Source organism: Pollicipes pollicipes, unplaced genomic scaffold, assembly GCF_011947565.3.
Source record: "Pollicipes pollicipes isolate AB1234 unplaced genomic scaffold, Ppol_2.1 Scaffold_4594;HRSCAF=5408_pilon_pilon_pilon, whole genome shotgun sequence".
NCBI lineage: Eukaryota > Metazoa > Arthropoda > Thecostraca > Pollicipedomorpha > Pollicipedidae > Pollicipes > Pollicipes pollicipes.
The window spans coordinates 32,284-47,500 of record NW_023596520.1 but is presented as its reverse complement, the minus strand read 5'-3'; the positions used below and the strand labels follow the sequence as shown (position 1 = coordinate 47,500).

The following is a 15,217-nucleotide window of genomic DNA, read 5'->3' as shown; positions in this document are numbered from 1 at the left end:
CACACATTCTGTATTATTTGCAGTGAATGAGCAAAGCAACAGTCATGGAGAAAAGTATTCTTTTATGTAACATTGCAATTGGTCTAACACTGCTGATACTTCTGTTCAGTCTCCCAATGCTGGTTCAGTCCCATGGCCACAGTCACGACCACCACGGCCACAGCCATGACCACCATGGCCACAGCCATGACCACCACGGCCACAGCCACGACCACTTTGACGACGAGCCACCATCGTTCAAGTACTCGCGTCAGGCGAATGTAGCGCCAGACGAGCTGGCAGAGGAGGCACGCCAGGTGCACGAGGAGTTCCAGGCACACCAGGCACGCGTCAGCGGCGGGCGCACCAGCGAGCAGACGGCCTCGCTCTGGCTGACCGCGCTTGGCTCCACCCTGCTGGTCAGTGCCGCGCCATTCTTCATCCTCTTCTTGATCCCGCTGGACAACAGCGAGGCGTCGCAGCCGCTGCTCAAGGTGCTCCTCAGCTTCGCTGCCGGTGGCCTGCTGGGCGACGCTTTCCTTCACCTGATCCCGCACGCGCTGCTGGCCGTGTCCGGGTCGGCACCGGGCGGTGCCGGCGGGGGCCACGGCCACTCGCACGGAGCCGGGGAGCACGGCCACTCGCACGGCGCCGGCGGTCATGCGCACGACATGGGCGTCGGCCTCTGGGTTCTGGCTGGCATTGTGGCCTTCTTCGTGGTAGAGAAGTTCGTGCGCATCGTTAAGGGCGGCCACGGTCACAGCCACGGCCCGGCAGACCGGCAGCTGCATGTTAAACCATCAGGGGTGGACGAGACGACGGTCAAAGCCAAAGCCGTCGCCGGAGGATCGAAAGATAAGGATGGTGACAGTCCCAAGAGCAAGGGAAGGAGCAAGGCGCAAGACGCTTCGAGTGATAAAGAGAGTGCAGAGCGCGTAAAAGATGATTCGAAGGAGACGAAAAGGCCTGGTAAAGACAAGGCTGAAACATCAGAAAAGACAAAAGACAAGAAATCTACAAAGCAACAGAATGCTGCTTTGGACAAAGCAACTCCTCATCAAGGTCAGTGGAAAGTCTCCTGTAAGCTACTCTGAATTTTGTTCTAGCCTTTAGGAAGAAATGTTGGCTCGTCCTTGTTTTAGGCAGTGTTTGGAGTTAGGCTCTGATAATTTGGCATGTACTGTTTTGAGGAGGCATGGCTCCTACCTGTGATACAATGCATTAATCAGCCTCCCTGGTTGTCTGATTAAGCCTTTGTCCAATCCATGGTGTAAAATTATCCAAAAAGGTATGTTGTCTGACGTGACAAATGGCTGCTGTCTGCAACAACCATTGCAATTCAACACCATTGCACTTGTTTCTTCAGGAACAGAGCCGCCACTGTTCACGCCCCACTCTTTTCTCAGATATTAAGGTTGCGGGCTACTTGAACCTGGCCGCCGACTTCACGCACAACCTGACAGACGGTCTGGCCATCGGTGCTTCCTACCTGGCCGGACACTCGATCGGTGAGGAGATTGTGCGACGCCCCCCCCCCCTCCCTTCCTCTGCCATCGGTACCCCCTACCTGGCCGGACACTCAGTCGGCCAGGAGACGGTGCGACGCTCCCCCCTCCCCCCCTTGCCATCGGCGCCACCTGCCTGGCCGGTCGACCCTGATCGCTGAGGAGACAGTGCGGCAAATTGACAAAACGATGAAAGACAAAGGGCAAACCGTAACGGTCAGCTACTGTTAGCTGCAAGAGTAGAATCCCACGACATGTCGTCAGCTGGAAGTAAGTGTAAGTGTGCGGTAAATGTAACTGAGTGCTAAGCTAATACTTCGGATGACGACGGTTGGATGCCCCTGATACGACATCTAACGGCAGGGCCCGTAACTGACGCCTGCCCACCGCTCCGACAGGCGTCATCACCACAATAACCATCGTCCTGCACGAGGTGCCGCACGAGATCGGCGACTTCGCCATCCTGGTGCAGTCGGGCGTGCCACGGTGGCGCGCCATTATGCTGCAGCTGACGACAGCCGTCGGCGCGCTCACGGGGACCGTGATCTCGCTGCTGGCCGAGGGTGCAGGTCAGTCTGCTATTGGGCCGACGGCCGAGGGGTAGGTCAGTCTGCTACTGGTCCGACGGCCGAGCGGTAGGTCAGTCTGCTACTGGGCCGACGGCCGAGGGGTAGGTCACTCTGCTACTGGGCCGACGGCCGAGGGGTAAGTCAGTCTGCTGCCGGTCCGACTGCCGAGGGTGTAGGTCAGTCTGCTACTGGGCCGACGGCCGAGGGTGCAGGTCAGTCTGCTACTGGGCCGACGGCCGAGGGGTAGGTCACCCTGCTACTGGGCCGACGGCTGAGGGGTAAGTCAGTCTGCTGCCGGTCCGACTGCCGAGGGTGTAGGTCAGTCTGCTACTGGGCCGACGGCCGGGGGTGTAGGTCAGTCTGCTACTGGGCCGACAGCCGAGGGTGTAGGTCAGTCTGCTACTGGGCCGACGGCTGAGGGGTACGTCAGTCTGCTACTGGGCCGACGGCCGAGGGGTAGGCCAGTCTGCTACTGGGCCGACGGCCGAGGGTGCAGGTCAGTCTGCTACTGGGCCGACGGCCGAGGGTGCAGGTCAGTCTGCTACTGGGCCGACGGCCGAGGGGTAGGTCAGTCTGCTACTGGTCCGACGGCCGAGGGTGCAGGTCAGTCTGCTACTGGGCCGACGGCCGAGGGGTAGGTCAGTCTGCTACTGGTCCGACGGCCGAGGGGTAGGTCAGTCTGCTGCCAGTCCAACGGCCGAGGGGGTAGGTCAGTCTGCTGCCAGTTCGACTGCCGAGGGGGGTAGGTCAGTCTGTTGCCAGTCCGACGGCCGAGGAGAAGGCAAGTCTGCTGCCGGTCCGACTGCCGAGGGGTAGGTCAGTCTGCTGCCGGTTCGACTGCCGAGGGGTAGGTTAGTCTGCTGCTGGTCAGGCAGCCGAGGGGGTAGGTCAGTCTGCTGCTGGTTCGACAGCCGAGGAGGTAGGTCAGTCTACTGCCGGTCCGACTGCCGAGGGGTAGGTCAGTCTGCTGCCAACCCGACTGCCGAGGGGGAGGGGCTGGGTCAGTGCTGACTGATATATTTTGGCCTGATGGAGGGGATGAGTTATCACCGACGCTGCACAGTGTATGCCAGGAGGGTATGCCAACTGTGACGGGGCATTCGTATAGCTGACAGTCTGGTGCCAATGCTGCCCTTGCCAGTGCTATTACCCTAGAGTTGTTTGTCCATGTTGCCTGTGTTGGTTCAGCCGTGTCTGGTGCCAATGCTGCCCTTGCCAGTGCTGTTACCCCAGAAATGTTTGTCCATGTTGCCTGTCTTGTTCAGCCATCACCCCCATCGCATCACGCACTATTGATCTCCTGTTAGTCCTTTATCCTACATCCTGTACCGATCGTGCTGGGATGTTCGTTAGATGCCTGCCAGTATCTCCCATTGAATACTTCTGCTATATCACTTGGTGTGTTCATGTGCTGATACGTCCAAATGTGTGCTGACACCTCTACATCCAATTGGAACCAGACTCCAGACTCCCGTGGGTACGCCCGCCTGTGTGTCAGCGATACCGACACCATCCCACGCCCCCCAGCAGTGTGTCCCTGCTGCTGGCACGTCCCGCCATTCGCAGCAGTGTATCTGCGCTGTTGTCAACCCGGCTGCATCCCGTCATCGTGTCGCTGGCGCTCACACTTCTTCCGCATCCCGCCTGGGTGTTAGGACTCCCGATACCGCCGTCACACTCCGACACTTGGTAACATCCCACCGGTGTGTCAGGACTCTTGACACCTTCACCACACCCCGCTGGTGTATCAGGACTCCCAGCACCACTACAACCCGCTGGTATGTCAGAACTGCCGACACCTCCGGCACTCCCAGCTGTGTGTCAGGATCCCCGACACCTCCGCCACACCCTGCTGGTGTATCAAGACTCCCGACACCACCACAACCCGCTGGTGTGTCAGAACTGCCAATACCTCCGGCACTCCCAGCTGTATGTCAGGATCCCCGACACCTCCGCCACACCCCGCTGGTGCATCGGGACTCCCGACACCACCACACCCCGCTGGTGTATCAGGACTCCCAGCACCACCAGAACCCGCTGGTGTGTCAGAACTGCCGATACCTCCGGCACTCCCAGCTGTGTGTCAGGATCCCCGACACCTCCGCCACACCCCGCTGGTGTATCGGGACTCCCAGCACCACCAGAACCCGCTGGTGTATCAGGACTCCCAGCACCACCAGAACCCGCTGGTGTGTTAGAACTGCTGATACCTCCGGCACTCCCAGCTGTGTGTCAGGATCCCCGACACCTCCGCCACACCCCGCTGGTGTATCAGGACCCCCGACACCTCCGCCACACCCCGCTGGTGTATCGGGACTCCCAGCACCACCAGAACCGCTGGTGTGTTAGAACTCGACGCCTCTCCCAACAGTGTGTGTGTGTGTGTGTGTGTGTGTGTGTGTGTGTGTGTGTGTGTGTGTGTGTGTGTGTGTGCGTGCGTGCGTGCGTGCGTGCGTGCGTGCGTGCGTGCGTGCGTGCGTGCGTGCGTGCGTGCGTGCGTGCGTGCGTGCGTGCGTGCGTGCGTGCGTGCTTGTGTGTGCGCGTGCATGTGTGTGCGCGTGCGTAGGCGCGTGCGTGTGCCTGCGTGCGTGTGCTGCCGACTACTCCGCCACACCCCGCCGGCGCGTCCGTGGCGCTGAGGTTGCCAGCGCTGTTGCAGACGCCGCCGCCACGTCCCGTATCTTGCCGTTCACCGCCGGCGGCTTCATCTACATCGCCACCGTGTCCGTGATACCGGAGCTGCTGGAGAAGACCAACCTCTGGCAGACGGTGAAGGAGCTGCTTGCCCTCCTGGTCGGTATCTACATGATGGTGCTGATCGCCGAGTACGAGTGAGGCGCGGTGCCCGTCTACTGCCGCCCTCCCTCTCGTCGCGTGCCGGCCGGGCGGCGGCGTGTGTCGATCATTCCACCAGCAGCTGCACGCTGATGGCCGCGCGTAAGGACTGCGGCCGTTTGAATGACCAGTAGCGATTGTCCCCACCCGGCTCGGGGGGGGGGGGGGGACACCGCGCCTCCGCGGGAGTCTCGCCGCCGGCGTGAGCGCGAGTTTTTTTTAGACTGCCGGCTGTTGATCTGCGTCGTTTTGAAGCGTGCGTGCCTCGCGACGGATTCTGCTTGTTGGATGCTGTTGGTTGTTGGATGGCGCTTGTCGAACGAGGGAAGGCGGACAATGGCGAGGCTGACGTTGCTGACCACCGTGCTGCCAATGGATGGTGTAGGTTTTCGATTGGCGCCGTCTCTTAGTTACTTTGCGCCATGCCGACGCACCCGTTGTGTGCAGTTAGGAAGATGGATTTGGCGAATGCGCCTCATTTTCGAAGGATGCTGCGGATGCGCAGGGTAATCGTAGATCAAACGGGATTTGAACTTGCTTTTGTCGGTTTGTGGTATTTTAACCATTTTGTGCGAACGGTGGGAACTGCTTGTGTGAGAGGTGGGTTGGATACTTAATGGAATGCACATTGCCGTTGCCGAAATAAATAGTTTATCCTTTGCGGTACCCTGGTATGACTTAAAAAAACTATTGTTGTACGTAAGGTGCGCTTGTTACCTTGGCTGATAATATGCTGGATGTTCCCATTCGTCGCACCAATGTAAGCGTTAGCAACGCGCGTTTTCCCCTGCGTCTTTCGTGCGGCTGGAGATGCCGGAGCTGCACGGCTTGTGGTCGACTCTTGGGTGAGCTGGACGACGCAATACCACGGCTGAGTGGGCTGGACACTGCTCGTGACATTGAATTCCTACCACCGCCTATCCGCGCGACGCCAAAAGCGTTAATCGAAGTCGGATTTATTTTAGTCTTCTACATGCCTTAAGGTACACCAAAATGGAGCATAGGTCGCAGAAGGGACACTTGCACGAAGCTAGGCACGTGTACGAAGGTACAAATCCACCAAAACCTGAGCGCACGAATACAATAACATCTAGCTGCTGACGCCTGTCGAGAACTGCATGTCAAGAACACCGAGACGCGACGCGGGGAGAGCGCGGTGCTGGTACGGTGTTCAGTGAAGACAGTCGTGTAGCTCCATCAACGAAGTTGACAGCAGAAGCATGCGATTGTGCACCACGCCACGGACCCACCAGGCAACACCACGCGACGCGCCGGACGAGCGGAGGACAACCGCAGCTCGTATCGACCGCACAGAGAGGAGCCGACCGTGCCGGCGCAGCCCGGCCGCAGCCCATGGAGCTAAGCGTAGCCGGCGTGTGGCGCTCTGTCCCCCGACGGGGGTCACACCTGGCAGCGTACCCGTGGTCTCCGGCCCTCGCTGTGGCCTGCATTCTCCGCCTGCTGCAAATGTGACAATGGCAGGTTTGTCCCCGCCCAGTTGCGCTGCGCGGAGTTCGCGCGTGGGCCGCCAGACCGCGCGAAAGCGGAGGGGACCAGCTGGCTATGCAGATAGCGATCCGTCCGTTGAATCTTTCATGGCCTGCAGCTGTCAACCCCACACAAAAGCGAACATCTACCACGCATAAAACTGGGCTATTCATATGCCGCGGAAACCGGCCAGCAATTTTCGGCTAAGTTGGCATTACAGTTTGTCTCACTTGTTACCATGCTGAATAAAGAACGGCGACGGTGGCCTATTAATAAAACATGTAACTGGTGGTGACAGCATCCAATAAGCTACCCTGTTCGGTGAAGCCATTCGTCATACGACGAGGGAGGCGGCCATTTCCTTGTGCCGACAGCGAGCTATTCATCTCAGATTCTCATTGCGAAAGTGGACATGAATGTGAGAAAACACGAACGCTTGTGCGGTGTCATAATCTTACGCAGTGGGGAACATATGATTTCATTTCAAGTCATTGGCGACCGGGGCCACACAGGAGATCTTTCGGTGGATATTTACACTGACGGGTTGTTCGGCAGCCCTGTGCCCACACAGGGCAGCGATGAGAGGGTGAACAAGGACGCGACCATTTGGTAAGATGAGCAACCTTTTCTGCATAGGCACTGACGTCAGCACATCAACGGCAGCACGACCGTACGATTACTGGAAAAGCACAAGCAATGTCAATGAAGGATTCGTGCGTCCGAGCAAAGCGAAAAACCACTATCCTGACCCGGGGGTGCGGGACCGCCCAGGGAAGCATGCCAGGCACGCGTGGGTGCAGTACGCGACGCATTTTGGAAATTGATGCGTCTGTTCGTTCCACAGCGATGTTTACGTCGATACCTAGCATATTTTCTTCATCAAAATCTCGGCAACCATTTGCGGCGATGAACTGAATGCCATGGCGGATCCATCGGTATATGGCGCCCGGTTTCGTGGTCCCCTCTGGCTTCGGATGCCGCAGGGCTGAGGCTGAAGTCGAAATGCTATTTGGGTGGTGCGGAACTGGGCCGCCTGTCTTAGATGTGCACGGCAGGCACGCCGACTCACGAAACGGTGTTAGAATTCGCTATGAATGCTGCGGCGAGGAACATGGTCGGTATCGCCCATTCTCTCGGGTACCGCATGTTTATCCGGTAGAAGGATGAAACAAAATGGTGACAGTTGAAGCCAGTTAAAAGCGTTTCAGATTTGTGCAAATATGTAACAGTTAGCAGGGCGATGTCAATATCCATATCATGCCTTCGCGACATGTCTTGATAATATTATTGCACGTCCGTTTCATATTACGTCATCCTGCTGGGCTTGCAGTGCTGTGCGACAGACAAACGCGCAAATGTGACGCTGACGCAAGGAGCGGCGAGTCCCACGTGCCTGTTGTTGGCCACTTATCAGTCAACTGTTTGTAACCGAACTACGTATGGAATATCACCGAAACAAGCATACCGGCAGGGTCAACACGTGACAACACTGGTGAGGTCAACACCACCAGGAATTGCTTCCAGCGCAAACAAGCAAACCAAGCTACCACATCTACTTCCGAGGCTCCAAAGTGTCAAGCGCTATCATCTCACCGAGACGAACGAAGGTCGGAGATAACAGACGCCAAACACAAACGGCAGAGGGTGATGGAGCCGGCGGGGGCTGACCGGGTGTCCATCTCGCCGCGCTGCTGGTCGCGCCACCTTCGGAGCTTGCACACCTGACGCTGGCGCGCTCTGTCAGAGTTGGCGCCATCCCGTGACGGCCGGCACCGGCGGGCGGGGGACGACTCCGGGCGGACCGGGGACGATTTCCGGGCGGACCGGGGACGACCTCCGGGCGGACCGGGGACGATCTCCGGGCGGACCCGGGACGACCTCCGGGAGGACCGGGGACGATCTCCGGACGGACCCGGGACGACCTCCGGGAGGACCGGGGACGATCTCCGGGCGGACCGGGGACGACCTCCAGGCGGACCGGGGACGATCTCCGAGCGGACCGGGGACGATCTCCGGGCGGACCCGGGACGATCTCCGGCGGGCGGTGGGAGAAGCGTAAGGTCGGCGGCGGGGCGGTGATCGCCCTCTCGCCGCTGGCTGGTGGCCGCTACTTCCCTATGAAGTGGCTGAGCACGTCGATGGGCAGCGGGAAGATGATAGTGGAGTTCTTCTCGGCCGATATGGTGCTCAGCGTCTGCAGGTATCGGAGCTGCCCGGAGAAGAGGCAGTCGGTGAGACACGGTCAGGTACTGGAGCTGCACACAGGAGAGGCCATCAGTGAGACACGGTCAGGTATTGGAACTGTCCAAAGGAGAGGCCGTCGATGAGATACGGTGAGATATTGGAGCTGCCCAAAGGAGAGGCCGTCGGTGAGACACGGTCAGGTATTGGAGCTGCACGCAGGAGAGGCGGTCGGTGAGACACGGTCAGGTATTGGAGCTGCCCGGAGAAGAGGCCGTCGGGGAGGCACGGTCAGGTATTGGAGCTGTCCGCAGAAGAGGCCGTCGGTGAGACACGGTCAGCTGACCGATGTACAAGCGTTTGGAAACGACCAGTGGTAACAATGTTAGCAATGCGCGAGTAAATATCAGGAATGCACAGGGATTTCACGAGGCACTCAAAGCGCGTTGCAAACTATATCATGTGAACCATGAGGGGCCGACTGAACGGGACAAACATGAAATATCGCGAATTTGTAGTTGTTTTAACACTGTTCGATGCCTGACGCGAGTGAAGTGATATATGTGTGTATATATATATATATATATATATATATATATATATATATATATATACATATAAAGCCCTTTACTATAATATATATATATATATGCATATATATATATATATATATATATATATACGACAAATGCACCATCTAACATGTGAGTATTTTTGTGATTTAATCTTTGAACTTCAACCCGACATAAAAAGCTGATTAGAAACATGAAGCGAATCAACAGACGACTTGCCAAACCCGAGCACTCCCTGCTTTTTAATCAAACATGTTTATATATATATATATATATTTATTTATATATAGGATGGCAGTAAATAACCATTCGTATTCTATAGAAGTAGTGCAAAAAACGTGCTGCTTTTAGAATTATCCTGACCATTCGCCACAAAGGTTTCATCATGCTACCAGACAATGGGGATCAAACATCTTACCGAATTTTATGAGGATGACTTGCATATTACAGTGCCTGTGGGTCGGTGTGCGCTGTGGAACTGACATCTCCGATGTCGCAGACATAGACGAAAGGCTGTGATAGACGCAAGCCAATTGCGATGGCGTTAAAAACTGAGATCTATATTTGAAGTCTAAACGCAGATGGGCGGTGCACTAGCATCGATGTGACACTGAAATGTGGTGTGTGAAGATGAACCGATGTTGACTCGGGGTGAATTGTTTGGTTTGCTTCTATGCATCGCGTTCGTAAGGGGAAGGCGGCGGTCAGGGTCATGATGCCGAAAAACACTTAACGCCAATTTTAATTTTCACAGCATTGGGTTGCGTACCATAAACCATTAAGCTTCACATGGTGTTGCTAAAGTGGTGTAGTGCTTATGCAATGCAAGAAATGCTCAAGTATATACCTGAGCTGGGATTCTGTTAAAATCATTAGATACGTCTTAGTCGCTCGGGGTCAATTTTCGGTCACGGACCTTGCCCGCAGAGTTGAACTGTGCAAATATAAAACGGACACCCTGTCCCTGGCTGTCGCCTGTATATGCTGTCCCAGACCAACAGCCTGGATATCCGTTTTACATTTTGGACATATGGACTCTGAGGAAGGTCCGTGACTGAAATCTCATTCAAAATGCATCTCACTAAACGACTAAAACGTGTGCAGCTATTGCAGGGAAGCTATTTTCATCCAGTTGAATGGTGTTCCTAATCGTGAGACATTCTTACGAACAGGAACAAAATCAGATCCTTTCCGGTATGCATTCTCGCTCGGAGTGATCCCAAAAAATGCGTAAGCCAAACTTCCTCCCCACTGCTTGGGCACGCCACAGCGCTCTATGCGGCGAGTCGCCACAGTAGCCCCATCCCGCCACGCGGCCCAGCAGAGCGGCTCAGCCCAACAGGCGCTACTATCCCATCAGTAGCCAAGTGCTGCACCCGGCTGCGATCGCGCGTGCAGCTCGGAAGGTGGCGTGGTTCACGAGCACACAACCTGATGTTTTCGCGAGCACCACACGCGTGTCGAAACAAGGTAATGTTTTCGCGTGAGCCACACGTGTGCAAAAAGCGAGGCGAGTGATGGACCTCATCGGTGTCTCATCACGTCGTTCAAGAATGCGTAGTATGACATATAGAACAGGGCGTCAGCACGCGGCACCAGCGTGTGATACATGACACGGCATATCGACATATTCGACCACTGGGGCTATTCCACAATCGTCACTTTTGACGGGTGCCTACTTTCCGTCTGCGCAGTACTAGAATGCGTGCAGAAGTGGAACTTTGTGCGAGCACGACCTCCTCAAAAAGATACGAAGTCCCAACCTTTGTGTGCCTTTATGTGTGCATGTCCACCAAAACAGCGACGCACCTGCAGCGCGCTGGAGCTCTCGTTCATGACGTCAGCCGCCTCCTTGAGCGCGCGCGACGCCTTGTGCTCGCCCTCGGCGGCGATGACCTTAGCGCGCGCCTCGCGGGCCGCCTCGGCCTCGGCGGCCATGGCGCGCTGCAGCTGCAGCGGCAGGCGCACGTCCTTGATCTCGACCCGCTCCACTTTGACGCCCCACGGGTCGGTGGCCTCGTCCAGGCTGGACTGCATCTGTTGTGAGATGGTCTCGCGCTCGGCCAGCAGGTCGGCCAGCGACTTGGTGCCGAGGACGTTGCGCAGCGTGGTGGCGGCCAGCAGGCGGGTCGAATGGCTGGCGGCACGCGGGGGACGGGCGGTGACTGGCTGCGCGCAGGGTGGCGCGGCCGACGCCGGCAGTTGTCGGTGCGCTTACCCGGCCGCCGCGCTGGCTTATTCAACACAGGCTGATGACGAGGTCCGCAAACGCAGCGCAAGTATGGATTATCGGACGTTAACAGCTGTTTGCAAGCAGAAATACTGAAATTTTGATGGCTGACCGCGAGCGGGAGCTCGGTGATAGATTACTCTAGAATTATAAAGTAGTTGTTCACGAGCAGCAAAGCCGACGTGGCTGATTCGCCGCAAATGCGCCAGAACTGACTGCCAGGAAATGAACCCATGAGCATGTCCATTACGACATTTGACCTCAGTGCGACCTTTGAATAGAATGACTACATCCAGAGCTAAGCTCACGATTATTGTTAAAGCGTTCTACGATTTCCGATGGGACTTGGACCAGGCTGAGCTGCTCCCAAATCCCTAAATGCGCAGGCCATTAGCAACCGGAACAATGCTTCAAACAATGCACTTTCCAGGAGGCCTGCGGGATTATTAATGGCCCTAATTGTGGTTGACAAGCTGACCCCAGTCCTGGGAACTGTCTCAACAAGCCACGATACTTCTCCGTAAGACCACAAACAATACGAGGGAGAGTACCTAACACTACCCGGGCCAATCAGCAACACCAACGAGGGAGGGCACCTGACACTGCGCTGGCCAATCAGCAACACGAACGAGGGAGAGCACCTAACAATCTCTGGGCTTATCAGCAACACGAACGTTCAGCACCCAGCAAAGTGACGCCACCCGACAAAACGTCGCGATAGCACAATGGCGGCTGCCCGACTTGAACTGGACTGGTCTGGATTTAACCGAACTGGGACAGGCCTGTATTGATGTAGTTTGTTTGGATGTTGTTTAGAGCGAACAGCGCTGGACTGGTTTACTTTTGAACTCGATGGACGGGTCACTGGACCGTGGTCCTTTGGATGGCGTTGAGCTGGCCTCACTGGCTGGGGTGCTGAAATCAACTGGAGTGGGCGGACTGGGCCGGGTCTGACCTTATCAGACAGCGTCAGACTGTATCCAAACGGGCCAGACTAGTCCAGACCTGACTGGATCGGACAGGACCGGAAGGGAGTGCACGAGGTCGGACCGGACTGGACTGGACTGGACTGGACTGGACTGGACTGGACTGGACTGAATCGGACTGGACTAGACTGGACCGGACCGGACCGAACCGGACCGGACCGGACCGGACCGGACCGGACCGGACCGGACCGGACCGGACCGGCACGCGCCGGTCGGCGTCACAGTAGGCGTCTCTCAGCCCGTGCCGGTCGCCGGGCTCCGCGGCGGCGGTCCGCGCCCGCGCGCCGCCGAGCCGCCGGCGCCGGCCGCAGCGCCGCCAGTCGTTACCTGTAGTTGACAATGTTCGTCACGGCCACAGTCGGGTTGCTGATGCGGTAAAAGATTACGGCGTCCACCGCTACTGTTACCGAGTCCTTGCTCAAGATCTAGAGGCAGACACGGATCGAGTCATGCACATGCTGCCGATAAACAGGGAGAGGCGAAGATAGAGTGCGAGTCTTCAGCTAAACGATGCGCCGACAGTACACGGAGTTAAAATGACACCACGTAACACGCGGGGCTCATGCTCTCAGTAGGCGTTATTCTGCAGCAAATTATCTTGTCTGGGGGTGAACAGGAGGTGAGGGTGGGGTCGAAGAGTGTCTTCAGTAGTTGCAGCATGGCAGAACATTAGGACAACTGGTCGAAAGGATCCAGGATCTCCGCGCAGTTGGATTGAAGAGTGGTAGACGCGTTGCGCCTGTATCCATAACGCCTGCGTCTGCAATCAACTTTGTGTTCACAAAGAGCGAACAAATCCTACACCTGACAGCCAGAAGTCAGAACGCAATTCCTGAGTTTGCGTTGTTTTACATTCTAATTATCCACATTTCATCCGGCCCATCCCAGTATTTGTGTTAGTTTAGTTCACATACGATAGCACGAGCTGCTCAGCTGCGTTACATCGTAGAGCCGCACTACATGCTGTCACAATGCATGCCTTCGCCAAACAAACACTGTCGCACCGATGAATATCGTCGGCGTCAGGTGAGCTGTGCGCTCAGAGAACAGCTGTCCGTGTTTGTGGCTACGCCGTGATGAAATGAGGCGGCACCTCATTGGCGGCAGCCTGCTTCAGATCTGGCGGCCGCCCTATACGCGCGAGACGCGGGCGTGCTTGCTGAACAAGGATCGTGATCAAGACGCCTGGGAGACGGGTACCAGACTGCAAACTAGCTGCACGGATACCATTCGCTGCAAACTCTCGGAATCTATGGACGAAACGCTGCCTACGGGAGCGCTCCCCTCGGCGAGGTGGGCGGGCACCATGGCACAGAGCACCGTGACGGATACGTGCAGAGCTAGCCAGGAGTGTACAGAGGCGGCCGTCTGATCGGTCGACCCGAGGGCCGTCGCAGCCGGCGACATCGCGCCTCGACGCCACAGGCTGTCCGCCAAGGCTCGCACCAAGACAACCGGAACGCTGGAGAAGCCAACTGCTCGACTGCAGCAGACGGGTCAGAGCCGGGCGCTGGCGAAGGTTGCGGCAGGCGCGGGGCATCTCTCCGTGCCGGAGCCGTGCTGACGGGGCACATACGGGCCCACCGAACGGCCATGCTGGCCGGCGCGCCCTCCGAGTGAGCCGCCAGGAGTGGCTGGCCGCGCGTGGCGACCGGCGGAACAGACGGCGCCCCACCTACCTATAGTGGTCAATGCAGGTCACCACCGTCACCGGGTTAATGACGCGGAAATAAATCACGCCGTCCACGCACACCGTCACACTGTCCTTGCTCAGAATCTGGGGGAGAAGAAGAGGTGGCAGCGGACGGGGGCGCCGCCGTCCCCGGGCCCCGAGTGGGACACACGCCTGCGGGGTCATGCCAGACGGACACGATGCGGCCCGGGCCGGGCACGCGGGGTCACGGCACCAGACGCGGCTGTCTGCACACGGGCGCCGGCCGAGCCAGCACCGCCGCCGCCGGCCGGGCCGCCGCCCGGCTCCACGCTGGCTGACCTGAACTCCTCGATTTTGGTTTCGGCGCCGACCGGGTTGTGCACGCGGTAAAACACCACTGCGTCGACGGTCACCGTCACTAAGTCACTGGATAGGATCTGCGGAGCAGCCGGCCACGCTCCGCGTCACAGAGAGCGCGCTCGTCGCGATGGACAGTGGGGTCGGCGGCCTCCACGGAGAGCGCGCCCGTCACGCTGGACAGTGGGGCCGGCGGCCTCCACAGAGAGCGCTTCCGTCACGCTGGACAGTGGGGCCGGCGGCCTCCACAGAGAGCGCTTCCGTCGCGCTGGACAGTGGGGCCGGCGGCCTCCACACCGGAGTGCAGAACCAGCAGTCGCACCCGGAAGCTTAGTTTAGGTGGGAAACCTAGTAGATTGGGCCTACTGGGAATGTCATAAAATTGTAGTCCTCATCAAACGAACAAGTCACCAATTCAAAAGGTGATTTCAGGATAATCTCGAATGCATGAAATATAACCACTTCTGCACTTTGCCGTCGACCGTTACACCGTAAACAGCCATATTGAATGTGCATATTCGGCGTACCCCACTCCCACAGGGTTCATGCTGGAGACAAACACTGCGCATTTATTGTAGCATAACGAAAAAACTGGTGACGAAACAAAAATATAGTAGGCAGAGGGAGGCGCAGGTTTTTCATATCTGAGTCTAACACAGATTTTTGGCAGATTAACACGTACAGTATCGCACCGAAACCTGAAACCGGGCAAAAGCGAGCTTGATGTGAGGTCCCTCTGTCCGTACGTCAATTCGTATGCATATGAGTACGAATAGTTGCTTCGCTTTCCAGCTGAACATTGTATTACGGCTTATCCGGTTGTCGAGAACATCTCAAATTGGGAGCATTTTAAATGTGGCT

General features: G+C 57.2%; 2 protein-coding genes across 3 annotated transcripts in view; one reads left to right on the top strand and one right to left on the bottom strand.

The window, feature by feature from the left end:
- Positions 1-5,554, top strand: part of LOC119097854 (protein catecholamines up) — a 6,942-nt gene extending 1,388 nt beyond the window's left edge. For both annotated transcript variants that reach the window (XM_037220804.1, XM_037220803.1), the window contains exons 2-5: positions 1-1,041; positions 1,386-1,487; positions 1,883-2,053; positions 4,713-5,554. The exon at positions 1-1,041 is cut by the window's left edge and continues 6 nt beyond it. In XM_037220804.1, the coding sequence (XP_037076699.1) occupies positions 27-1,041; positions 1,386-1,487; positions 1,883-2,053; positions 4,713-4,888 (1,464 nt within the window). In that variant the 5' untranslated portion in view covers positions 1-26 and the 3' untranslated portion in view covers positions 4,889-5,554. The remainder of the gene's footprint in view (positions 1,042-1,385; positions 1,488-1,882; positions 2,054-4,712) is intronic.
- A 273-nt stretch (positions 5,555-5,827) lies between these two features.
- The window catches only part of LOC119097852 (mechanosensory protein 2), a 32,990-nt gene continuing 23,600 nt past the window's right edge, over positions 5,828-15,217 (bottom strand). The window contains exons 4-6 of the mRNA XM_037220802.1: positions 12,673-12,770; positions 10,939-11,266; positions 5,828-8,585 (exon numbers count right to left, since the gene is read on the bottom strand). Of these exons, the coding sequence (XP_037076697.1) occupies positions 8,484-8,585; positions 10,939-11,266; positions 12,673-12,770 (528 nt within the window). The 3' untranslated portion in view covers positions 5,828-8,483. The remainder of the gene's footprint in view (positions 8,586-10,938; positions 11,267-12,672; positions 12,771-15,217) is intronic.